Below are 27,434 nucleotides of genomic sequence, written 5' to 3'. Positions count from 1 at the left end.
TGCAAACGCGACCACGGTGCATGTGGAAGGGGGAGAATCCCTTGGATATACGAGTATATTGCAATCTCTGTGATGGCCCCCACATGGCTGCTTCATGTAAAGTGTCTGGATTTCCCCGGAGCTTGTACACTGACCTACAATTGATCGTTTATAATAGAGATTTTGGCAGGATTTGATTCCTGCACACCTCTGTACAATGAGATTTTGCACTTTTCCCACTAGATTCTGTGAAATAAAGATAACAGACACCCTGCTGTTGAATCAAACATTACATGATTATGTTTATCATGTCAAAATGTTTATTATTATTATGGGCATGTAAATGCATGCTGCATGTTAATCCTTCATAGTAAATTAAGAAAAAGAAAACTTTCAAGTGCCATTTGCAACATGAATCAAAAATATTCATTTACATTCATGACAACAACCAACATCTGTAGAAAAGCTACACGTGAAAGCAGTGCAGTTATAAATACGCTCTTTCTCCAAGACAAGAGCAAACATGTCTGGCCTTTACATCGGGAATGTCATCGTTTACTTTGATTAAACAGCAGCAGTGCATTTACTTTCACCAGGCTGCAAGCAACTTTCATGAAATACTCCAAACAATGTGTACATGTTCAGACCATTTAAACAGATTTTCTTCTTTTGCAGCCTCTAAAATTGAAACAGTCCAGTGTTGAAGGTTAAAATCCAGTGTTCTGTCAGTACTTGTTGATCCCAAATATCCGTACTCCATGAAACTGAGGCAGCTTTGGGAGGAGGACGCTAAGGAGGGAGCACGTGTTGATGAGGAAATGCGTAGGATCGTATTTTGTGTAGAAACTTGCAAGAATATATCTGTAAAGAAAGAGAGAGTGAGGGAGAAAGAAAGCATCAGCATCAACATGAATTCTTCAGGATTATAACACACACACACACACACACACACACACACACACACACACACACACACACACGATAAAACAAAAGTACATGACACACAGAAAGTTCAGGCTGCAGATGAGAATATTTGGCTTTAGCGTTTAAGTTTTTGGCCAACCTCAATCCCAGAAACTCATATTCATCACAACAATTTTAAACAAAATTACAAATCTAAAAACAAAAAGAAAATTCTAACAAACTTCTGGAACCAAAGCCAAAAGAATTATCATTGGATTCAACCTATAAAAGGGGATGTTGCAAGTTTAACCTCTACTATAAAATCATATAAAGCTCTTGCAGTTTTCTCAATTCATTTCTCTTGAGTCTCAATGGGATTATTGGGATAAAAAAAAAAAAAACTGCATTTATTATAAATGACCTCTCATGCCCTATCGTCCATGCCTTCACAGCCCACACTTTGGGAATCACCGGCCTACGTCTATCACCTCAGACCTTTTCCTCTTAGTTTCACTGAACCTCAGTAGCGGTGGTTAGCATGAATGAATACATGCAAATTGCTTTTCCCGAGTGTCCCTAACTATGGTTTTGAAATCCAAAAGGAAAAAAAAAAAAAACAGTCACAGAATAAAACAGGGGATTTAACAGTGAGTTGACAGATTTGTTTTCTTTCACTTGCTTTCACTACCATCCCTGCTGGCTTACTAATTTGCTCAACTGCAGTCAAAAGTATATTGAAACTGGTGTACTTTTTTACTTTTACTCTTTGGAGAGCTGTTAAACTGCCAAATCTTTTATTTATTATAAAAGCAGACTATTTTTTAATTTAATTACTTTACACAAACACATAGGACTAGGACTCATGTTGGCTAAAGAACATAGCAAAGTTTAACTTTCTAGCCACTAATAAGGGCAACAGGTAATTCTTGGGGTAGCCAGTCGCTATTTGGGCTGATATTTCTGTTTCTGTCGGCTGATCATTGTTAACAAATCCTTTAAAAAGCGGTTAAAAGCCTAAATTGTTGTCATATAACAGACAGCAGTTATGCAACCTTTACATGTTAAATTACTCATCCTAATGAAAGTGAAACTGTAAGCTATCTGTGGCGTTCTGTTGTGAACAGTGTATGTACTTACAGAACAATTGGTGAGATGGTAAGAAATTTGCGTGAAGATGTGAACTGGACACCGTAATCCATCTGTTCCCAGTGCGTGAGCAGACGGGCTTTGCCTTGGTCTGGTGTTTCAAAGGGAGTGCCCTTCACTGTGTGCAGAAACAGGTACATCACCTGTGGAGGAGACATAACAACAGTCATCCACAAACATTATCAGGGGGAAGAAGAAGTAATACTCCATGCAAGTTCAAGTGCAACTACGAATCAAGGAGACATTTCAGTCACTGCCCGGAGAGCTGATGTTTTCATTAACCCTGGAAGTGACCCAACAAATTTTCCCAGCTCTGACATGTAAGAGCAGTATTGTGGAGAGCAAAATTACCTCCCCCAGGTGCAAACCACACTGAAGTATAAACCGTGGGAAAAGAAAAACAACATACATTTTGTCTGATGTGCACTGCAAAACTGGTGTTTTTTTTGGTTTTGTTTTTTAAAGAACAGCGCTTCCCTGAGATATTAAAACAACAACCAATACACTTTCAACAACAGCAGTGAATCAGCTGGTTTTTAGCTTTTCAATCATACTGATGTAAAGCCAAAATGATTCTGAAACAATTGCCAGTGTTAGCTAATTTTTAGTCACTGGAACTGAAAATGATGCTGTACATTGGTTGGCTCCAGTTTTAAATGATATGTTACCAGCTTGCCTCTTAGACCAAATCGTCATTATTCCTAAACCATTCATCTAAAGTTGATGAAGTTGGGCTCTTATACAGATTTCAAATGTGACATTGAAATTTGACCCTTCAACTTCCACTCTGACCTTAGATTTGACCTTTCTAGTAGCAGGAAATCTAATGCCACACAGTAAAGTTACATGTTTTCTTAAAGCATATTAAAATATTAGATATAAAATATCTCACAAGTAATTTTTTTAGTTTTCTTTCACAATATGCTGTATAAAGTACTGTAAACAATGGAAATTGTACCAGCGAAATGCATGTAAACTTAGTACTAAGTAAATACTTTCTTTTATTGATCCCCTTCACCCTGTAATGCAGAGTGCATCATATTTGAATTCTTTCGTATCTCTTTATCCATCACACATCATCAGTGTGATGGATAATCCTACAGGGATCGGAAAAAGCCAGGTGTAGTAAAAAAATATCCAAATTAAAACTCATAATGCACATTTTTATTCAGCTTTGTTTTAAATTCTCAGAAGAATCAATAAAGACTCCAGTTTCAAAACGATTGAATATTCTGGCAAGTACTTAATGGTTCAGGCTTTACAGCGATAAATAATTTGGTTTTGTTGCGGAAACATCCACAAACTATGTATAAAAATTGCAACAATTCCTAAACAGTTAATGCAGTTTTCTGGAACCCCAGAAAGTCTGCACTTCAATCACTGTTTGAGTTCAAATCCACTGTGATGGTGTACAGAGAAAACTACAAAAACTGAGTCTTAACTCAACAAATTATGGACCTAACTGTATTAATATATAAAACTATAAACAGATGAGAAGACATAAGCTTACAATTTATAAGTAAAAACTCATCTAAGCAGCAAATTGGTGAAAAATTAAAAAAAATAACAACTGTACACGATTTGAATTTAGCATATCAAAATCAAAAAAATTTTATCTCTGAAGCAGACGACTTCTGATAAACTGTTTAGCACTGTTATGAACAACCAAGATCATGGTACTTCACAAAGTTGTACTTTTCTCATTAACTCTGGACACCAGCACGCTTTACTGATATTGGGGGAGGGAGGTGTTAAGGAAAGTAGTGCTGTATGCTGATCTGCAGATTAAATGCAAATGAAAGCGTGACCACAATTTCAGTTTCTTTTCACCTGAAAACAGATAAACCGATATTTTACGACACATACGCACCCTACAGTAAAACAGACAATGCCACCTTTCAGCATGTAAAATGGAATAACATCCCAGGATCACGCAATATTGTTAGGTGGGGGTGCCACACAAAAAACATGTCAGCACAAGTCATGATAAAACTGAAGAAAAGCTGATTAAATATGCAAGTGTCCACTGTCTTCGATGTCATATACCAAAAGGTTTTACTGTCATCTATTTGTCAGTTTAGTGTAATAGCATTGTTTAATATTGTGATGTTTTTATGATCTCACAAAATATAGAAGCTAAATTATGAATTAATCAGATTAGATTCTGATATTATCTGTATCTATACCTGTCACCTGCTAGACTGCTAGACTACAAATACTAGCAACTGCCAGTGATAACGCTCAGACTCCTAGTACACAACTATGGTATCAATTTAAAAATCCTATGTCGACTTGTCCCACAGTTATTAGTCGTGTCCAAATTCATGGGCTGCATTTGTAGGCCGATTACGTCACAGCGACGCGACGAAGGCTGTCCAAAGTCGTACACTCCTCCGAATGCAACCGACAAATGCGTCCTCCTTTTCCCTGAATTTAAAGGATGGGTCAGGTGTATCCTTCGTGGCCCACCATATCCCAGAATTCATAGCGCAGCCCAGCCAATTCCAGTTGTAAAACAATGGCGGCGGCTACTAAGTTTTTAATATTACTCTTATTACTCTGGGTCACAAAATAAATGTTTAACATATTTTCAGGCGAGAATGTGGGTCTGTAAACTTCAAATATCTGCTCGGTTTATCAAGACATCGCATATTTGCAAAAGTGCTCTGACGTTTTCGGAGACGTCTGTTATCCACCAGCTCGATAGCTAGCCGGGAGCTCGAGGGTCACTAGAGCCGCTGAGAGCAGCAAACTCCCGGCAGATCATTTTTCAGATTATCGCGGTCTTTCGCTACTCAGGTTAAACGTAATATATAAGTCACTTAGATAACCTAAAAATGTTCTTGTTTGGCTTTTTTCAGTGTTTTATTTGTTCGTGAGTAAATCGGTTTGGCTGAGATTAAAGTTATTAGGTTACATAAAATAAAACTTTATTAATCCCCCGGGTTGGTTCCTCCTTGGTTTTCACACAGCTGAATAAACGTCAAACCGAAAACTGATTAAACAGAAGTATGAGATGGTCGAGAATTTACGCCAGTGTGCTGTTATATTTTAGATAGCAAGGAGCAGATGGTCGAGTTTATTAAACTCCACCGAGACAGCGTTGACACAAATCTGAAGGCAAGACCGTCCAATTTCACAGCCGTTTACTTCCGGCCTACCCGACCTTCTGAGGACCTGGCCCACGTAGGCCGCGAAGGGCGGGTCCTCAGGAGGATGCAGCCCATGAATTTGGACACGACCATCATGTTCAGGAGACTCTCAGAAAACTTGACCTCTGACCTGTAGGTTGAGGTCACTGAGATCTGAACTTGTCAGAGATTTTTAGTAGCTACACCATCAATTTGAAGCTCTCGAGTTATCACATTCACAGACGTGTCCACGCTGCCTGCCCATCCGGCAGCCCATCAACCTTTTACGGCTGAAACGTAAAAACTGAAACTAAGTGTGGAAAAAGATTTTAGTTAACTGAAATAAAAACTGAAACTAGGCTCACGAAAAAAAGAAAAATGAACTGATGAACTGCATGAAAATGTTCATTTCTACACAGCACAGCTGTTTAGGCTTTACTGACCAGATTGTGGATGACGTTAGTTAGTGTCCAGACCAGCGGGACAGTGAAGAAAGGGATGCTGAGCAGGACGATGTGCAAGACGACAGTGAGCAGCAGATAGGTGAGCCATATCCCTCTGCTGTTCATCACCCGTGTGTTGGGGTTTACCTCGCTGTGAGCGACGCCCACATTCATCTAGAAAAGGAAAGAAAATGTAAATGGAAAAAAAACAAAAACCTACATGCTTCAGAAGCACTCAAATGTAAACATTTAACCCCACAGAGTTCCAGCTTCGAGACGTAAGCAAGCAGAAACTTGGACAATTTAAACAGTAGTAATTTTATAACAGTGGCTAATTTCAGTTGCTTTTTGTTTTGTTGCTGTATTGCGAATCATCTTTTTATGTTGTGTTTTATTATTTTATTATATTTTACAGAACTTTTTTCTCTTAGGTCATTTTTATATTTTTGAGCTCATCATATTGTATTTATTTTTTTCAGCTAGTCTACTTTATTTATGCTATTTTATTATAGATTTTGTTTAATGGTTTGGCTTGTGTAACACAGGAATTTCCAGATATTTGGGATACCTAATGTAAATCTTATCTTCACATCAACATGCCAATTAGCAACAAAGGTATCTGTTTATGCAACAAAAGCTTCAAAAAGTTTTACATTACAGCACTGACTACAACCTTTGCACTCAAGCTCAGTACATTGTTCGTTCCTGAGTTTTGCTTGCTGTACCTTTCATATAGACAACAATAACGTCAAGATCTTGATCTGCTCTGCAGCTAAAAGGAAGTTAAATCAGTGAATAATACTTTTAATTTATTCTGGGCCATTCCATGAAAAAAAACCAACAACAATCCCATGTGACCTGTCAGAATCAGCTGGGTTTTTTTCATTTTGTACAATCACTTTAGTACATTTGATGCAAAATGTTACTTTCATACTATCAACATTTTCCAAGTTACAGCAGCATGAAGTATGCTAAGTAGGGAGAGAGATGAAATCCTTATTTTAATTCAAATTATTTTTGTATATTTTATAACTTCTTCAATATAAGAGATAAAATTACACACCAATTAAAAAGTACAAAATGTTTACCCTCCCACTATGTCCTCTATGACCTCCAAGGGTCTGTGACTGTTTTAAATACTTTCATAATATGCTTAGATTATTTTAGAAAGATATTTCCCTGATTTTGAGGAGGTAAGGAGTGGGTCCATATTTTTTCATGGAAATGTTTTCTGCCATGTTAGCTACTCATTTCATTCATATAAAAAGAAGCAGGGATATCAAACTAATTTTAGTTCATCAGTGCAGGACTGTGCAAACTGTATGTGACGTAATCTTGCAAATATAGCACTTATAATGTGGGAAAATCCCCCACACAATTAATTGAATCTAATAATATTAAGCCCAGTCAACTTCACACAGGTAACAAGTATAAACTTTTCAATTAGAAGTTACTTATGGCACTGAAGAGCAAGAACAGCCTAATAATGTGTAAAGAAGCTCATCTGCTTATCTTATTAACACTTTTTTTCTCCCTGCCTTTGAAGACATGCTCTGTGAAATTATTTTGTTTTAGTGGACACTCATTAATTATTTCCTTTTACTGGAAGTAAGCTAGCTCACTTACAGTAGCACTGGTAAAAAAGTTTTTCGGTCATCTCAGAGAAGCCAATATCTCAACAATGACTCAAATCCACAAGCTTCAGGTTATCGGTTATCTGTTGAAACCTCTGAAATCAGTCTTTTTCAGGTTGTATTATATCTAGAACTGGCTATAACCCACCAAAGTGTAGAAATCCCCCCTGTGGGAGGCATTTAATTGGGGAAGTCCCTCTTTCTTGAAGTCTAAATTTCAAGCAGTGGTTTATGGCTCCTATACAGCCCAATCTGATCTGAAACAAGATAGACCACTACAAACAAATTACACATTCATCATCATCCAAATGTTCCTCTTTGTTTAAGCTGTAAAAAGTCCTGAAAATGCTCACATTATATGAACTATTCACATACAAAAACCCTTCACTTGGTTTCACTTTATTCATGTACCATTCACTTTATTAGGCACACCTTTCTAATACTGGTTGGACCCCTTTCACCTTCAGAACTGCCTTAATTCTTTGTGACTTAATTTCAGCATGGTGCTAGAAAATATTCCTCAAAGATCTGAGTTCATACCGACGTGATGCTTCCTGCAGTTGCTGCAGATTTGTCAGGTGCATATCCATGATGTTAATCTCCATTTTTTTACCACATCCCAAAGCTGGTGTTTGCATTGAGATCTGGTGACTCTGGAGGCCATTTGAGTACAGTGAACTCTTTGTCGTGTTCAAAAAAACAGTTGGAGATTCTTTTCAGTTTTTCTGGAAGCAGCTATCAGAAGAGGGGTACATTCTCTTTTGCTTATCCTTATCAAGGTTGCTTATGTCATTTAAATGATGCTCTGTTACAGCGACCCTGAGAGGTCGAATGCAACACAACTTAAGAAAAGATCAGCAAATAGAGAAATTCTACGCAAGCACAGAAAAAGCACTGGAATTCAATCTCGCAACTGTTCTGTCATTTTGTCTTCCCCAAAACACTTGTGTTTTACAAGTTGGATTTTTTTTGGTTTTAATTTCTGTTGTGCATTATTCAACCTTTGTGTTTTTGTGTGCTTTTGCAGCATTTTGCTATTCACTGGTGTTTTTTAGGTTGCAGGGCATCTGACCTTTCAGAGCCACCATATCAGTTGGCACAAATCAACCGAAATGTGGCATGAAAACACCCCCACACCAAAACACCAGCAACACCTCTCTGTGTTTAATTATTCGTTATTATTAATCCCCTGCTCTCTTCCACAGCGTGTCTTTGTCTGTTTTCTTGCGTGTTGTGGATTCAGAGGTGCTTTTCTGGATGTAGTAACTTGTTTTTTAAGTTATTGTTGCCTTCCTAACAGTTCAAACTGTTCTCCACTGACCTGTAGTATCAGCCAACCTGGCCGATGTCTGGCTCAAATTCAAGTTCAGATGTGACAAATTATTAATAACCTGCTATACAATGTTTTCTGGTAGGAAAAAAACAAACCCCCAAAACTTTCCTTCTTCCACAAAGCCAGCTAAATGGCTCGTTAACATGCTTCTAGCATATTCAGACTTTCAAACCTGAGCAATGTTTGAACATGAATCTCTCAAAAATTTTAAAGATAGAAGTAAAAAATGTTCACTAGCCTCTTTTACCATCAAACTGAATGTAATTACTGATTGTAATTTTTTGTACAAGAATAAGTGCTGCAAGAATTCTAATAAAACTGCTCAATCCACAATGACAGTTGAATGAAAATAGCATTGTCTTCATTTCTGTGACTTTTTTATGCTAAAAAGTTTTATTTTGCATTATTGCGAAATTCAACTGCATACCATTCAGAGGTTCTCACTAGTTAATTTTTGCAAAGTGATTTTTTATTCATGTGGAACTTTGCAGGACTACTTGATATTTAAATGTATTTTATCAAATCAGAGATCTTAATTCAAGGTAACAGAGGCGAGTGAGCATTTCAAACCTTCGTCTTATTTTTTTTATATATCCATATTCAAACACTGCCTTAGATCTCAATCTCAAATCGGAGCTGATTTAACGAAGAAATATTACAAAAAAGTGACGATTTGAGATGGAATAACCCTACTTTGACATTTCAGTCAAGTGTATCAATTTGCCTTTTGTTTATAATCTCGTTAACTTCCAGTTAGTTTCCAGAGTGGGCTTTCTTGTGCAACTTTCGCGTTAATCTTTTTTTTTTTTTTTTTTTTTTTTTTTTTTAAAAAAAAAAACATGCTCTGCAGGGGCATTTAAAATTTAAATTAAAGAAGTTCAGAGTATATGTCACATTGCAAACACAGCACTTTGTTGGTGCAGATGACTCAAAGTCATGCAGGCATGACAGTTTCAAATGCACACAATCCCCAAAGCCTCAACTAGCATGATGAGGGTTTGGGAAAAAGCGCTGGGTGGAAAAAAAAAAACACTTAATACGAATTTTGTTTTGGTGGCCAAAATACACGCTTCCTCTCAAGTAGATGCACCAAAGGCTTATCATGCTAGATGTGGTCAACATAACTAGCATGTTGAGGTTAGGGGAAAAATGACTCCACCCGACTGAGTTCTTCTGGTTACCAAAACACGCGCTTCCTCTTTTAGCCGTCCCCAACATCAGTGGGCCAACATTCAGCCGTCTCACCGCAATTTTCAGACTCCTTAGACTCGAACAGTGTTAAATATACCACAGGAACAACACAGACAACCTTTCAGAAAATGCTCAGACTTTTCGAGTATATTATTTAACTAAATACGAGTCACGTGACGTTCGCGGGCTAGCTAACAGCCGCTACCTACAGGTTGATAAGCTAACACCAGTTTAAATGTACTTTAATTACAATTAATCGTTTCACACGATACGTAAGCACCGAGGACGTAAACCGATTCCGTCGTGCGGTGAGTAATAAATCTAGCTCGTGTGGTATTTCTAGATTTAAAGCGCTACATTTCACCGGAGAAAACTTTACCTTCCTGTGTTGTCGTAGCTCACCAGGAAATTCCTTGTTTTGTCTTCTTAACCCCGCCTTCGCTTGAGCTGGACTGGTTCCTCTGTCAAAACTCCAGCCTGTCTTTAACAACGGCAGGTAAACAGGTGAAAGGGGAAAACTGTGAGAGGTACACTAAAGATCAGCTGTCCAAGAAATTCCCGAGATGCCCCAGTAAATGTGTTGGCCACAGTTTAGTGCTACTGTTAATTCCCATATAACTACCTAGATATCAGGGTGGCTGCAGGCATGCAGAAGCTTTCAGATCATCTTTCAGGAACGCACATGGACAAAAAACAAACAAACAAAACAAAAAAAACCTTTATACACTTACTCGCCGGGCACTTCATTAGGTACAACTGTTCCACTGCTTCTTAACACATCAATGTAATTAAGAATCACGGCAGCAACGGCGTTATTTGAGCATGTAGAAATGGTCAAGACGACCAGAGCACCAGAATGCAGAAAAAAGGTAAGGTAAAAGACTTTGATGTGGTGCCAGACAGGCTGTATTTCCAGAGCTGCTGATCTACTGGAATTATCACACACAATCATCTCAAGGGTTTACAGAGAATGGTCTGAAAAACAGAAAATATCCAGTGAGCAGCAGCTCTGTGGGTAAATTCCTTCTTGATGCCAGAAGGATAGGATAGTGGTCAGGCTCCTTTAATCTGAGAGCAAGGTAACAGTGACTCAAATAACCACTTTGTCATGTTACACAGTTTTGTGGTTGTTGAGCTTTCACATTCTGTTTGTCATTAAATATCTTCAGTTGGTTTCTTAAGTTTGCCTTCCTATAATTATTCTGAATTATTATTATGCCTTTTATTGCCTATTTGTTTTCTCTTTTGTAAGTTGAGTTTGTGAATTATATACTCGTGCAGTTTGATTTGCCATCTTGTTTTTTCCCCCATGGTAGCAGTTTGTTAGTGTTGTATTCCTTCTTGTAGTTTATCCTGCCTCCCTTGTGTTCCCTGTATATAGTTAAGATCCCTGTATCCATTTTCCTGTTTTATTTTGATAGTCATGTTTTATTGTGCCTTGTGTTCAGTTTGACCTTCTTGTCTTGTGTAATTAGTTATAGCCGTATCTTGTCGCTCTCCAGCATCCACTTTCCTTGATTTCCTTGTGTTTACTTTTGTCTCAGTTTCTTCTCATGTCATACTGTTTGTCTGCCAGTCAGTTTCCCTCGTGACTCTTTTTCTTTTTGTTTAGGGATCTTGTTGCCTGCTGGACACTGGCTCGCCAAAATTGGATGATGAAAGATTGGAAAAGGTTTTCAGATGGATTGGAGGGGTCAAAAATAGGGTAAATAACTTAAACCTATGAGCAGTTCAGGGTGGTGGTAATGTAATGGTGTGGGGGATATTTTGTTGTTACACTTTGGGCTCCTTAGTACAAGATGAGCATCATTTAAACACACTCTGAATCAGTAGTGTTGCTGACCATGTTCACCCCTTTATCACCATAGTGTACCCATCTTCTGATGGCTGCTTCCAGCAGGATTCACTGCATGGAAATTGCCTCCACAGTCACCAGAACTCAGTCCAGTAGAGCATCTTTGGAATGTGGTGAAATAAAAGGTTTTCACATCATGGATATGCGGCCAATAAATCTGCAACAACTACATTAAGCTATCCTGCCACTATGGATTAAAATCTGTAAATGTTTCCAGGAACTTTTTGAATCTCAGTCACAAAGACGGCAGCTCTGAAGGCAAAAGGGGCTCTGACTCAGTACTAGCAAGGTGTACTAATAAAGTATGTAGTGAGTGTATATGCACTAATCTAAATATTCAGCACAATATCCTCTGCAGATTAACAATAACTCTCACACTAACAATCAACAAATGGGGTGAATTTAGGGAACATAAGATTGAAAAGCACAGTAATACTAGGTTTGGTTTTCTTGTCCGATGATTGATAGTGGAACGTTTTTGTTAAGCCACTAGAGTCACTATAATGTTCTCATCAGTGTGACATGACATGTTGTAGTGGTTAAGGATCAAAGAGGAAGTTGACTTTGAAAAGCAGAGGAAAATGACACATGCTAGTTTTGATCAAATATATTACATAAGTGATTATAGTGAACATGATGAAACCAGTAAATTTTCTTCTTATCATCATCTCTATCTTAGGAACATGATATTAGGTCATCCAAACCAAGTAATTATCACCCGTGCAATAGAAAAGTATTCAACAGACAATATATCAGTGGGTCTTCATATGTGCAGGCACCGGATCAACAACAAAAATGTTCATGAACTGGTTGAATGTTGTCAGATGAGATATTCTAACCCTCTTTTCAGGATTCATGCTAACTACAGCCATATTGGACCAACGTCACAATAAAATAAAAACACTTGCTGGTGTAGTGAATAACACATTTGCTAGAAATCCCCAGGGGGTCACAAGCTAGCTTCTGGGCCAAGAAAGCAGCCAAAAGTACCTTCTCTCATTTATCAAATAAACAATATACAGGCAAAATACGAGCCAAGGGACCATGTCGATGTGACCCACTGCATCTTAAAAGGAACACCAAACAACCTCTAAAACAACAACAAGAATATAATTCAATTTCTAGTGCATATCAGAAAATCTGTAAGAAGTAGCCTTCTTTTATTATTCATTTCATTTTATTTATTTATTTTTTAAATAATGCATCATGCCCATTGCAACTTCAGTTATTAGCATGTTGATTGGCCATTTCTCAGGTGGTTTTATAAGGTAATAATCTTTCCCCCATTCTGGGTTGCAACAGGACACAAATGATAACAGTGGGCCTTTCTAAAGTGAGGATGGAAGCCATGACATTACAAACACCTAGTCACACATCTATTGGTAAGAGCGTTGTTTTTACAGTAAAGAAATGAAAGTTGAGTTCAAATTCATAATGATAAAAACATGATTACATGAACTATTATGACCAAAAAACTCTATAAACTAAGTATGAACGGAACTGTACAAAAAAGTACTTAACCTAGTCTAAGCCAATGATAAATATCTGCTGTTCAAACCACCCAGATGTTTCCAAAAAAGTTTTTGGCTTAGATTACACGTTCAGAATATGATATGATCATATCCTTCTGAGACCCAGTCTATTCATTATGTCCTCTGTAGTGGACAAAAGAGTTAAACCGAAAGATTTCCTCAGTTCTCAGGAGGACATGATATGACCTTTTCACATCAAATAGATGAGGGTAATTCCATCTCAGTTCATCGTGTTTAATAAAAAATTTCCCTCCTCACAGCTTGTCAAAATATTGAAAAAAAAGGTAAAAAAAAAAGTACATTTAATATGAATTGTAAAACAAAATAAACAAAAAGAAATAGGAAAAAAATGGAAGGTTTCCTGGCTTTATTAATGTGGAATCTTGGGAATGTAGCTAAAGTTACTGCAGCATGATGGATGGAAGTCCCTAAGATATTTGGATGTTTGGTCTTTGAAGGTAGATTTGGATGCCTGTAGAAATCATAATTTAGTATGTGTGGGAATAATATTTAATAGACAATTCATGTATGGCAGCCAAAGATTATAACAAATTATATCATTTCTAAAATTCACAGATTTTAAGATAAAAGACCTAAATTATAACCAATGATTTTTGTTTACTAGGCAAGAAGGCTAGCTCTGATACTAAGGCTTCAAATATTAATTCTAACAATATGTAAAGTATTTCCAATATATAATTTTTAATCAGTAACATTTTCATCAACAGTGCTCGGTAATTCAGTTTATTTATTTTTTAAGGGAAACTATAGTCGGTACACAAACAACTTTTTTCCCTTTCAAGAAATCATCAACTGAATGCAATCGTCAGGTGTCATCAAAATTCACTTGACTTCCTTCAAATAAGTCATCCTCTTTAATACATTTATATATTTTTGTTTTGTGTTGTAATAGCAGGACATTAAAATCTGTCCAAATCACCCTTAATTAACCCCAAATTCTTATTTATGGTTTACATAAATATTTACTTTTAGTGCTGTTTAGGAACGCAGTGAAACTGAATTTTAAATATTCATAGCTGACAGTGTTTTATGCAGTAAAACTAAACCACTCTGCCAGCAGATGAAATATTATTCTAGTGTAAAAGTATTATGAAGCTAGTATTGGAAATTACTTTAAAACTATGACTAGGTAACCTTTGTATTCCTCTTTTCTACTATAGAGATGAATAATGTTTTCTACAAACGGGTCTTGCAGCTCAGTATGTTTTCCATTTGTAACTCTGAGCTATATCTTTGTCTATTTTTTTGTACAAAGCCACCAGTGAACTACAGAATTACACTGTTAGCTTCTATGGTATCGTGGGCATTGATTAATTTTGCCATGAAATTAAAAATAATACATAAATGGAGTGAACTGACATTCATAGTCTTTTCTAGACTTTCTGACTACCCAGAATGCTTTATACTGTAGTATGAAGTGGCCACATTTAACCATGTAGTCATACATTCATTTGATTATACCGTACTTTGTTCTACACATTATGCACTTTATTTACCTCACATCCAGTTAGCCTCACATGAATGGACTGTGTAGGAAGACTGGACTACCTGAAAGGAACCTTGTGAATTCACAGGAAGGTCCCAGCTACTTTGATGTTCTTAGTTCACAGACTTATTGTTTTTTAATCCTTGAAAACAGGATGTCTTCACTTGGAGGATCTGAATTTATTCTGTGAAGAGCAATTGCTCAGTTGAGTCATACAAATGGCCTGTTGTGATTCTCTGTTCCTTCTGAGCAGATACTTCAGTTTCAGTCAGGCTGTGAATGCACAGCTCTCACTTGAGAAAGGAAGTGGTATTTTTTCCCTAAGACCATCAAGTTTATGCTGATAAATCGAGAGTTAAACTCGATATCTATTTCACTTTGACATCTTGTTAAGTTGTATTTGTTTTCTTAGTATCAAGTTTGTGAATTTGTTTAACAGTCACAGGTGTCGAACTCCAGGCCTCAGTGGCTGGTGTCCTGCAGGTTTTAGATGTGTCTTTGATCCAACACAGCTGATTTAAATGGCTAAATTACCTCCTCAAAATGTCTTGTAGTTCTCCAGAGGCCTGGTAATAAACTAATCATTTGATTCACGTGTATTGGCCCAGGGTGATATCTAAAAACGTGCAGGACACCGGCCCTCGAGGCCTGGAGTTTGACACCCCTTGTTCTTCTTTATACTGCAACTCTGTAATGAGTCTCTATGTGCAACGTTACTGGCCAACTCCCTTTCCAAACAGTGTGTATTCTCTCTTTGATAAGAGACTCCTTAGCTTAAAAATAAAGAAATGGCTTCTTGCTAAATGGAGAGCAAGGCGAAGCAGTCATCACTAACCTGCATTTTTGGTTTGAGCAGTCAAAAGGGCAAATGCTTTGACTCTTATAGCATTTATGTTATATTATAAATATAGCGAGAAAGAGAAATATGCTCATCAGCTGAACCCAGACAACACTGATTGTACAACTGATGATTGATTGTAAGACTGTCTGCAGTGACGGTCTTACAATCATCAGTTGATTCACCATGAGCTTGATTCACAGGCGCCAGCAGTCATAATCATCTTGACACATAAAAGGATAATTATTATTATTAGTAGTATTATTTTTACACAACACAACTGCAAAAAAAGCTCTGGAAGTAAGCCAGTCACCTGACCATCCTTTTCTCTATTTAATCATTTATTTTTGTTTTTACATAAACATCAGTTTCAGGTCTCTAATAGATGCATATTTTTTATTTCATCTCCTGTAGCTTCATTTCCTTTAGTCAAGCTTTGTCATTCAATGCATGCCCCTTCCACAGTAAGCAAACAGTTGGGTGAGTCGATCAGTTGGAGCGTATTTTTTGTGCCAGAGCCCCGTGACTTATTAATCCCACCAAGCTTCAAAAAACATAATTTTGCATAATGAGTACTTCTGATGATTCCAGTTGATATAGCCTATTAAGATTTTATTTATTGAATGCAGAACTCATAAAATGGGCTTATATTATGATTTATTAATCTTTTTTACTTTGTGAAAACTGAGTTAGCCATTGGGTAAACTCCAGTGCAGTCCTACTATAAAGCTGAAGTAAAGTAAACAGAGAATCTCTTTGTAGCTGCTGTTGATGCATTGTGATTTCAGAATGCTCAGAGCAGTAAAGTGTTTAAGTATAAGTGTGGCAATTCATTCTTAATTTAACAAGCTTGATTTTATGGAAATACCTCTTGGGAGGGAAATAAGTAAGCCTATGCCAGTGGGAACAAAGTCAGAAGTACTGTTTGCTATTCTGTCACACTGAGGAGACTCCTCTTCAGTAGCACGAGAGCTGTGTAAAAAAGGAGAAAAAGGAAGTGATGTCGTTACTGAACCGGCTGAATGTCTCGGATATTCTGAAAAACTTAAGCTTGCTGCGTCAGACATTTTTCTTTAGGGAAATTTAATATTTACCTCTGAGTCTTTTATTTGCCCTTATTAAACAATAGTTGAATTGTCCACACAGAATTTGTCTGATCATCTGCAGCAGTTGATGGGTTATAATCACTTAGTACTTAACAATGAGCTGTAAACTCAAGTGTGGAAATTCAACCTTGATTTGATGAGTCTGATGGTGCAGTAAGGGAAGCATCTTGGAGAGCGGGAATGAGTAGAATGATTGAAGAGAAATAAAGCAGAAGTGCTGTTACCTGTTATGTCACTCTGATGTGGTTGCTTCCCAGCATTGTGTGAAAACAATTAAAAAGCACAAATCATGTTATTCCTAATGACCACTGACTGAATGTTCAGGGTGTTCTGACAAACTTTTTTGAGTGGAAAATGTATATTTATCAGTCTATTTTAGGGGATGATGTAAATGAGAAGTCATAGAGGGGCTCAGAATAAGAGAATTTCTATCCAAAAGCAAGCAGCTCTAAGGAACCTCTTCTTTGGTCTAGACTGAAATTTTGTAAAGACATTCATTGTCCTCAAAGAAATATGGATCAAATAACTAACAGCGGTGCTGGCTTGAATACTGAAGCCAGAGCTAAGGTGACCAGATGTCCTTCTCTAAGTGTCCCATATTTGGATGACCATGCACTTTTCTAAAGTCTGGCTTCCACCCAATGGTTGTGAAGGGAAGGATTTTTATTGCAGTAAAATGAAGGTTAGCCTCTCTAATGCTATGCCCATCGGTGAAAATTACAAGTCAACAGAAAGTCACAAACTTGGCAGATTTTGTTGAATATGATGGAAAGCACTGAAAGGAAAATGAAGCACCAAGAAATATACTGAGAAATGGAGGTTTTGTCATTTTCTGCTAGAATTATTTTTCAGTTTCACACAGAGGGGGGAAATGTTTGTTTCATAATTGGCCAAATTGTCAGATATGGCTCCATACCTCCTCCAAGGTATGTCAGTCTGTGCATGCATCCTTACTGAATCCCAGTGACTTTTATCATTTGAGACCACAAAAAAAACCCCTCAGTTTTCTTTTATTCTTATTGTATTAACATAGTAAAAAGAGTAGGAAAGGTCAACACAGTCAAATATAATATGTATCTGACTACCTCCCAGCACTGTTAACAAAAACAAACTACTACTACTTATATTTACAGGTGGCCACATCATGGTCTCTGCTGCAATGTGTGGCCAAACTGTTTACATATATGCTAACAATTACCACTTGGAGATTTTCTGTTTTGGCTGCAGTGTTTATCTCCTTCTGACTCACTACATCACTGCACTCAAACCACTTCCCCCTTCCAACTCAGACTTGGCTTTCCCTTGCCTTCTGGGCATCCCTAGTCATTTTCCCTTACTCTTCGCAAAAATCATTTTGACCTATGCTGTGTCTCTCACTTGGTATCTACACCTGAGTTCACCTGGTTATTGTCCCTCTAACAGTAAAATGGGGGGTTGGGGGGGGGGGGGGGGGGGGAGTAGTGCTGGAGGATCCTGAGGATATTGTTTCCCGGTAGCATGTGCATGTTGTTAAATAAATAAATAAATAAATAAAAAGAGAAGTGATCTCATTGCTATTGACCACACGATTACCGTACACTATGTTCTGATGAATTTAAGCGTCACACTTTTTTCACACAATTAAACAAGAAGCACTCTGAGAGCACAAATATCTGCCAACACAGGTCACTTTCTGGGCAGTATTTACTTTTATAGTAGTAAATGAATTATTGTATTATGGACATGTTCATTTTGTTTTCTTTGTTCTTTTTACATATACTTTAAGGGGTTTCTAGTGCAGTAAAAAGAAGCACACAGTAGAAGCTTTTGTTATTTGCTCTGTTGAAACCTATTTTAATATACCTGACATAATTTTGAGTATATTTATTTGTTATTTTTGTGGATATAGTAAATGTGTAGCATTAATTTTATTGTTTAGTAAAATTTGCTTACATTTTTAGTAAATATCAGGTGAATAAAGTTTTTGATCACAAATTCATTTTGGTTTTTTTAATATATGTGTATATATTGGCAAAAAAGTCTTAGAATGTATTTTGTTTTCAAATCTTTGACAAATAAATTAAATAAATTAAGCTGACCTTGAAATTCTCAGTGAATGTAAGCCAAATTTGAATGGATTGTTGAAACCCCACTCTCCAAAAGTTGATTCTGTTCATGTGGACATAGCGTTTTCAGTGGGAGAAACGTTTCGTCACTCATCCAAGTGACTTCTTCAGTCTCAGCTGACTGCATGTTTCCCCAAATCTTAAAAACAGTACATTTGCATAATGACTGAAACCAGCCCACTGAAGGAACAATGGGCTGGGTGGTCAGTTCCTTCATCATGATTATGCAAATTCTCATGACCATTGATCAACAACCACTGACCAAACCACATTTTCTATAGTGCCATTATCAATCATATTATTAAATGGCAATGGGTGGTTGCATGTGGTAATGAGGATTTCTATGTGTCTGATCTCTTAGATGACATGTTTGCCTCATTTGACCAAGGTGAATTTCTCCCAAGGGAGACAATAAAGGCTAATCTAAGAATCCTCTGACTGACCAATCGACATAATCATAAACCAGGGGTCCCCAATCCTAGTCCGTGAGGGCCGGTGTCCCTGCAGGTTTTAGATCTCACCCTGGGTCAACACACCTGAATCACATGATTAGTTCATTACCAGGCCTCTGAAGAACTTCAAGACATGTTGAGAAGGTAATTTATCCATTTAAATCAGCTGTGATGGATCAAGGACACATCTAAAACCTGCAGGGACACCGGCCCTCGTGGACTGGGATTGGGGACCCCTGTCATAAACGATGAGCGTTTCAGAATCAGGGACACTGAACTGCTTAAGTTTTTGCAACATAATAGAGCACACTCACAGTAGGGACAAAAAAAGTGGATCATGAGCTGCTGTTTTGACAGCTGCTGTTTGAGTTTAAATAAATAAAAAAAGACTGTACAATATGTTCCAGTATGGTCAAACATCTTTACACAGCCATCTAGTTTTTTTGTTTTGTTTTTGTTTTTTTCAGCAGTAATTCTATTGATTAACTTGAGCTGTCCTTTCCAAAGGTGGGAAGGAATAACTGAAAATCTTCAGTTTCTGCAAAATAACAGACTCAAACAGTTGCTGTTTTGATACTGGTGCGCAAAAGCAAAAAACAAAACATTTTGAGTCACATTGGCAGCTCTTCAATCCAGACTGAAATTTTTAACATTTACATTTTAGATTTTTATCATAAAGCAATGGACTTAGGGGGAGAGAAGACAGGAGTTAATAATATGCATGATGAATGAGGGGAAAAGGAAAGAAATGCTTAGTGCATCACTGGAAGTTCCCCAGTCTGTAAGCTTTATCAAAAGGAAAAGCTTGAATCCTGATCTTAAAATCATGTGATTACATCTGATTGCCATGAGTATATTGTGTCGTATTTGGTGATCTTTTCATTTTGCAATGTAATTGGTTCAAGATTTTTTTAAAGGAAATAATTATGACCTAATCCCTTCAATACACCGCCCACGATTTTTTTTTTTTTTTTTTAAATTATCATAACCGTAATTACAAAATCTCTCGAGCCTAGTGCCTTTACGCTCACTGGCCTCATTAATACTTCCTCTTCCCCTTAAAACGTGTCATATGCTTTCTCTTTTCCCCTTTCTTTGAATTGCCGCTGCGCATGCGTTGCATCATCTGAATGCAAACAAACAGGTCTGAGCAGAGGCGTTGACTGGGAGGAAATATGCAGGAAGTAGTGCAGCAGGAATGTTTTAGGAAAGCACAGCTTCCTTTTAGCACCATAACATTATTATTCAAAATTATTCAATGAAAAGAGGGATACCTCAGCGCAGGTAACTTCATAAATTTCCTGAATGAGTAAGCATTTATTGTGATCGTTTGGGCAAAAAGAACAATCGCCATAGGATAAATAATAATAATAAAAAATATATATCTAAATAAATTTAAGGGTCAAAACACGTTATCATGCGTAGCAGTTTTTATTATAATAAATACTGTATACAATTTGAATGAAAAATACAGTGGTGAATACATTAAGTATTCATTGATTATTATGAATAAAAACAATAAATACAATAAATAAAAACTTTAATAAATATATCAAACCTTTCGGAAAGATCATTAAAATCGATAAATTATTAACTACAGAAAACTGCACTACAAACTGCGATCACTGTGATCAATTTAAAAGATGCTCAATACATTGAGTATTTAAAATACTGTGAGGTTCTACATGCATTTCTGAGTCGTTCCGTCTGTGTGGTGAGCCGGATCTCCAACTGAAAGGACGCGAGCGGTGAAGATGGAGAACGAGAAGAGTCTGTCCAGAATGTAGTTACACAGATACGGCTTCTCCCACTCCAGAATTGTTACTTTTCCGAAGGCTAGATCCTGCAGAATCGGAACGATCAGTAAGCATGCTGCATCAGTGCTGTTGTCAAAAGCAAATACTTTGATGACCAAACTTACATTCACTGCTCCCCAGTCTCCCTTCGAATCAGCGCACTTCGTCGCGTCAGTGTGCAGCTTATTTATCACTGGCACCACCTGGCTGGCAAACTCTGAGCAGCTTTCAAATTCAGAAATCATCCTCACCAGACTTCTGTAACGGTCAAGGACTTTGATCATCTTCCCAAAGCATGGCTAAGGACGAAGAATAGACAAAAAGGATTAGAAATCACACCTAATCAGATAACATATCGTATTTTGAAGTCACAGATTTATGTCAATATCAGTTCAATTAAATTCATGTCACAGTTTATAATTCTTATAGGTGATATTACCAGAGATTTCTGTTTCAGGGTCCCAGGATCACACATGTCTTTTGATTCCATCCACACAAGGTAGGTGCTAAATGGCATCTCCTCCCTCGTAACTAATCCCTTTCGGGACTGCAGAACATTTGGAAACAGTCGGTATGAGCACATCGTGGTACAATGTAATGTATCTCCTGTGAGAAAACCTTTCATACTTTAAAACTAGACTTTTTAAATGTGTTTATTGCTTTGGCATCGTCTAAGCATGCATTTGAGTGAGCAAAACATATTCCAAATGCGCAGTAAAAAGTTTGTTTTCCCCTCCACTAGTGGTTAAAAAGGAGAAATTAAGAAATTGCTTGAAAAAATTAAACAACTCACCTCCAGAGATACATTTCTAGCAATTTTATTAAGTTCCAGCGAACTGGTCTGTATATCAACGCATGATTCTTGATGCCCGGCTGGAGCAGCAGACGCGGTGGAAAAAAACATCAAAGAGAGAACAGCAAAAGTAAAAGAGTGCGCCATGGTTAGTTAGTTGCCTCCTGCTGTGAGATCCTTTCTGTGAGAGAGGTACTGGGTCCTTAAATATCGTCTGTTAAAAAGAACGCGCCCCGTCTGAGTGTGATTTGAGAATGAGAGCGCGAGGGATGCTTTTAACTTGTGTGACTCAATGCAGGGTTTCCCAAGGGCTTCCCTCTCAGGTGTGAGCCAATTAACTACGCAACAGGAAGACAGGAAACGCATTAGGTAATTCAGGTCGAATTCATTGGAAGAATGCGAAACTCCGATCACAACAATGATATTCGTCGGCTTGCAAAATCCACGTCTTTCCCTTTTTTAATTATTGAGTTGCTCTAATCACACATCATATGAAATTAGTCAGCGCCACCACAGTTTCATGCTTTACTGTTTGTGATAAGGCTACAAGCGAAAAAAGGCCAACTCGCTTAAACATTTTCTAATCAAAGTTTCACATCGGGGCACAGTCATGCTGTTACCCTCAAAGGGAAAACTGCATTCACCGGTCACTTAACTGGGGACACCTCACTCGTACCAACCTTGTGCCTGCTGAAAGTGATTTGCGATTTTGTTGTTTCCAATATCTTTGCTCATGTTAATAAGTGCCATGTATATATGTACATATGTTAAATATATATGTTATATATAAAATAAAGAAATGACCTGTTTTGCAAGTTTAGCTATTTGTGACTGCGTTGTTGTACAATACCTACTTTGTAAGTTTATAATCAACCAAGCCTTTTTGGGCACATAAAATATCTTTATATGAATTCCATATTGCCGCCCTCTTGGCAGGATCTCTCTTGAAAGAAGTATTTTAACATCAATTTCACTTTTTACCAGATAAATAAAAACAATATGTAAAACTAACTGGCTGGTGATAGGAATGTTCTTTTTGATTAAAAATGGCTTGATATCATTCATGAGAGATGTGTTTGGCATTTGTTTGACAGGTTATAGGACAACAACGTCATTTTTATTTTTATTTTTATTTGCAGACTGTCACTCTTTGGCACAAGACCTGGTTGAGCCCTCCTTTTTGTGCCTTAAGCACAGTCTTAATTCTTCATGTCATATAAACCTCAAGATGAAGGTGACATTTATCAGAGATTGTGGTTCATATCGGCATGATAGCATCAAATAGTTGTTGCAGATTTTGCGGCTGCTTAACCACGATGTGATTCTCCACCAGATCCCGAATCTCGACTTAGATCTGGTGACTGTGGAGGCCATTTGAGTACAGTGAACTCACTGTCATGTTTCAGATAAGGCTGCTGCCATCAGCTATCAGAAGATGGGTACACCGTGGACACGGTTAGCAAAAATACTCGGGTCGGCAGCCTGTGGGCTTTAAACGATGACGCTAAAGAGCCCAAGATGTCCCGCGCCGTATACAATACAATGAAAGAAAGACAAAAGAAAAAATCCAGGCTAGCAACAATGTTATTCAGTTTTACAATGTTCATGTCTTCCCCTTTATGGGTCGCTTTAATCGTGTAATATCAAATCATTCACAATGACCACATTTTTCACTTATTATGTGCGAAAGATTACAAGGAAAAAGACACCAACTAAAGTCTTTCTAATCAAAGTTTCACATCTGGCGAGGAAGTGAGAGTAACCTTTGTATCTCAGAGCGATAACGAGGTGAGTTCTTATTGGGCAAACTTTCCGTTTGTGTCCACGATCTGCCCCTCTTCACTACCAGAGAAAAACCAAATCGTCTGTTTTTTTCTGAGAAAGAAAAAGTTCAGGGAAGACATAAGATATACACTTCCTTTATCTTTCCCATTTCTGTTCAACGTTATTGCGAAAACACAGGGGCGCACAAACACTAATGATTTGGTCCTGCTATTGAATTTACTGACCATCTATGTGTTTATTTGTCAATTAAAAAGCTTTGGTTAGAGACTTTATTTCAGATTAGCAGAAAAATGCATTCAGCTCCTACCTCTGTCAAATAGCTCATCCTCAGCTGATAGGATAAACACATATATGGCGTTTTTGTCCAATCAAGAAAGATTAACACGACAGAGGATCCAAAAATTGCGGGTCAACCATCCCTTTCACACACTCTCTGTTGCTTTCATGTTCCCGCTGCTATGGGAGATTCCCCCCCTGAACAACGTCAACATACGCTGCTATGTAAACCCCTGGATCACGTACAGTCCCACTTCTGTGTGTCCTAGTTGTTGCTGGGAGTAATCACTTCCAACTTGTGGCTGCGCAGTTAAACCACGCGATGCTATAGGCACTCACTGTGACACGACCAGGGGAAGAATATGAACTGAAACCAAGCTGATTAAACTTATGATATAGGGGAAATAAACAAGAGTGTGTTGGTGTAATCAAGGCGACCGTTATTATTATTATTATTATTATTACTTTTAACTGTAGGGGGGGGGGAGAGGACATGCCAGAAAAGGTTTGAGAACCACTCAAAAATACGGCAAAGACATGACCAATAAAAGCATAAACGTTATAGCTCCTCACTTAAGGCTTGTGAGAAAACCATATTATGCACATAATTCTTATCACACTTTGTCCAGGAATAAAAGTCCAGAAAAAGCTCCTGCTCAGGTCGTTTATAGTCGGTTTGTGCTGTTATCAAATGGTGCAGTCCTCTTTATCTTTATCTGCTTTGTTATTTTCAGTAGCAGCGACCAATTACTTTTATTATCCACACTCTAAATATTTCGTTTAGAAATAATTTGTATGCCAATAATTATTTATTTATTAGAAAATATTGAAACACATCCGGTAGGTGCAGGTGTTTTACCAAGGCAGTAATCCAAGATTCAAAGATATTTAGTTTAATATGATTTTTTTTTAAACAAAGAAAGAAAATTGGAGGGAGTTCTTGCATTTCACAGAGTTTGCAAGTGATGGATCATAAACTCGTACTTCCACAGTTTATCGACACATGCAGGTGAAACACCACGGATACCTGTAAAAAAGAAGAGCCATCATGGTTCCATCATACCAGTTTCTATTAACTGCCACATTTTATTTCTGCGCAATTCATTTTAATATCTTCACTTTAATTTGATACAAATACATATTTATTTAAATATATAATTTCTTTTAACACTCCACGTTGATTTCTGATCGACTTCACTATTCACTTTCTGTGATGGCAAGCTCCACAACTCACCACTAGTTGCTTCACTTTAGTTTACACTGCAGTCAATACTTTAAATATATTTTACTTATTGTCCAATATATTTTTTCTTTATTAAATGTATTTTTCTCCATCACACCTTCCAATGTTTATATGGAGTGCGCACATATCAACACTGCAAGGCCAAAGTTCTGTTTTATGGTATAGTACAGCAGCTTTCTTTGGCTGAGTTACCTGGGGGTTCTGTTTCTCCTTTCCAGTTGGCAAAAGGTGTGGCAAAGGGCTGGGGGATCTGAAATACCGCTGACAGCCTCATTGGACTAAACCACATGCTTCATTGCCTCGGGGGTGTTTGGAGTTTGTTTAATTGTTTTGTGTTAATTGGTTATATGGCAACCACTTTGTTTTCCCCTTGTCTTTCATATGATTTAGCTAAGCCAGGAAGTTCCCTCGCGTCATTTTAGGAGACCAGTTTTTCTTATGTTTGTTTGAGATTTTGTTAGTGGTTATTTTGAGTTTAGTTTATTGAGTTGACCTCTTTTATTGGTCTGCCTATTTAAGGTTTTGGCTTTGTCAATTATTTTTCATATTTTTGGATAAATAAAATCCAATTTTTGAATTAAACACCTGTGTCCTATGCCTTGGTCCCTGACAAGCAGTATAAGAAATAAGCGTAAGAAATAAGAACTTTTGAAGCACAAGTAGTTCAGTAATCACCTCAATTACCCTACAAAGAGACAAGATTATTATTATTTTTTAAATAAATGATTGCTTTTCCGTGGACACGAATGATCACTTTTTCCCTACGTCTTTAGTGTCACTGAACACGCTTTGTGGGTTGCGTCACCATGATAACATGATAATTCCCAAGTTTAAAACAAAGATTTAAAACTTGGGAATTTGTTGAATTTTAATATTCTCTAAGCCCAAGGTAGTATAGTTTTTAATTCCTAAATTTAAACAAGCGACATATTTTTAATTCATTGCGTAGTTGAATTGCCATGTGTATGAGTCTAAATCCACCGCCTCCAACCTCATCATATGGAATGTTTGACATCATTTGGAAAATATTATTTTTATGTCGATGGACACAGATAAGAGTGGATTGATGAAAAGTCACTCATCTTGGGGGAAAAGGTCGTGATTATTTCCCGAAGTGCGCTGAATTGCTGGCCATCAGTGAAGTGCTAAAGAATTATTTTTAAACTAATCTTTACATTGAAGAAAATCGTGTTATAAACTCTGCTTTTTATGTTAGAAACAGCCCATGTTTAATAGCAAGGTTACATATATTTCACTGAATATAATTTACACATTTATCCCAGCTGTAGATGAAGAAATACCATATTTTGAATTATTATTAGCTGTTTTTAATATTGGTTGAACCACTGCAAATTTGATTTGACATAGCAAACGATAATTGAAACTATCAGGATGAGTAATCACTGGCAAAGCCCAACGAAAAACAACCAAAACATGATGTTAACACTTTCATTGACTTCAATGTGTTCATATTTCCAGAAATGCCTTATGCAATACAGCTACTGGCTTTGACTGGCTTTGTTTGTTAATGTTTGTTCATGACCTTATGATATAAAATTAGCCTGAATTGTCATCACACCCATGATGGCATGGAAATTTGAGTATAGAAAAAAAAACCTTTTAATTGTCACCTTTCTGATGATGAAAACACTGCGTAATTTAAAAATTTCCCTTGAACTCTGGCATACCTTAAATGGTAAATGGTAAATGGCCTGTATTTATATAGCGCTTTATTAGTCCCTAAGGACCCCAAAGCGCTTTACATATCCAGTCATCCACCCATTCACACACACATTCACACACCTTAATCTGATGGAGCGTTTTCGCAGTTACCATAGTGACCATAGTAACCCAACATTCACAGCTATGAGAAATTTAGAATCAATCAATTAGTCTAACCCCGCTAATTGGATGTCTTATCACCGTGGGAAGAAGCAGGAGTACCCTCAAAGAAAACACGCAAGCGCGGGGAGACCACGCAAACTCTACATAAAAGGAACCCGACCTGAGTCGAACTCAGGACCTCACAAACACACACGGGAGTTCACGGTGCATTCACGTATCATGCGGCGCTAGGATTAGAGAGCTAGCCATACAAAGAGAATAATTCATGTTAGTATTAGATTAATATATTTTTTTTTTAGCGCTGTCAAGTTAGCTGTCAAGATAACTGAGATGTTTGAAAACAACTCCAAAAGGACCTAGAAATCTCATGTGCTTGTGTTTTTGTCAATGAAAAACATAAACTATGAACTATGATTAATAAGATAATTTACTAGTGTTTTACTGAATGAATAGCTAAATCAACTTAAAGACTTAATGAATAGGCCTACTGTACTCTCAAGATGAAATGTGCGTCTGGCATAACAACGGAAGCCTACGCTCC

General features: G+C 37.3%; 2 protein-coding genes across 2 annotated transcripts; both read right to left on the bottom strand.

The window, feature by feature from the left end:
* Positions 1–256: 256 nt before the first annotated feature.
* Positions 257–10,225, bottom strand: ormdl2 (ORMDL sphingolipid biosynthesis regulator 2). Its single transcript, XM_084916804.1, has 4 exons — positions 10,140–10,225; positions 5,603–5,776; positions 2,020–2,171; positions 257–840 (listed from the first exon to the last, which is right to left on the bottom strand). The coding sequence occupies exons 2-4, from the start codon at positions 5,774–5,776 to the stop codon at positions 705–707; spliced, it is 462 nt and encodes a 153-aa protein (XP_084772930.1). The 5' UTR covers positions 10,140–10,225; the 3' UTR covers positions 257–704.
* A 10,346-nt stretch (positions 10,226–20,571) lies between these two features.
* On the bottom strand, positions 20,572–22,010 carry LOC146364779 (uncharacterized). The gene is made up of 4 exons (XM_084917757.1): positions 21,745–22,010; positions 21,391–21,498; positions 21,077–21,250; positions 20,572–20,998 (listed from the first exon to the last, which is right to left on the bottom strand). Exons 1-4 carry the CDS (start codon positions 21,889–21,891, stop codon positions 20,837–20,839), a joined length of 591 nt encoding a protein of 196 aa, XP_084773883.1. The 5' UTR covers positions 21,892–22,010; the 3' UTR covers positions 20,572–20,836.
* Positions 22,011–27,434: the final 5,424 nt, after the last annotated feature.

This window comes from Perissodus microlepis, chromosome 20, assembly GCF_051167445.1.
Source record: "Perissodus microlepis isolate ML-2025 ecotype Zambia chromosome 20, ASM5116744v1, whole genome shotgun sequence".
In the NCBI taxonomy this organism is placed as follows: domain Eukaryota; kingdom Metazoa; phylum Chordata; class Actinopteri; order Cichliformes; family Cichlidae; genus Perissodus; species Perissodus microlepis.
The sequence above is the reverse complement of the archived record's forward strand: the minus strand, read 5'-3'. Positions and strand labels throughout refer to the sequence as shown.

Coding starts and splice junctions, on each gene's coding strand:
- ormdl2 (XM_084916804.1), bottom strand. CDS start 5,776: ATGAATGTGGGCGTCGCTCACAGCGAGGTAAACCCCAACACACGGGTG. Junction 2,172..5,602: donor CTAACGTCATCCACAATCTG/GTCAGTAAAGCC, acceptor TCTCCTCCACAG/GTGATGTACCTGTTTCTGCA. Junction 841..2,019: donor ACCATCTCACCAATTGTTCT/GTAAGTACATAC, acceptor CTTTCTTTACAG/ATATATTCTTGCAAGTTTCT.
- LOC146364779 (XM_084917757.1), bottom strand. CDS start 21,891: ATGGCGCACTCTTTTACTTTTGCTGTTCTCTCTTTGATGTTTTTTTCC. Junction 21,499..21,744: donor CTAGAAATGTATCTCTGGAG/GTGAGTTGTTTA, acceptor AATGTTCTGCAG/TCCCGAAAGGGATTAGTTAC. Junction 21,251..21,390: donor CCCTGAAACAGAAATCTCTG/GTAATATCACCT, acceptor CTTCGTCCTTAG/CCATGCTTTGGGAAGATGAT.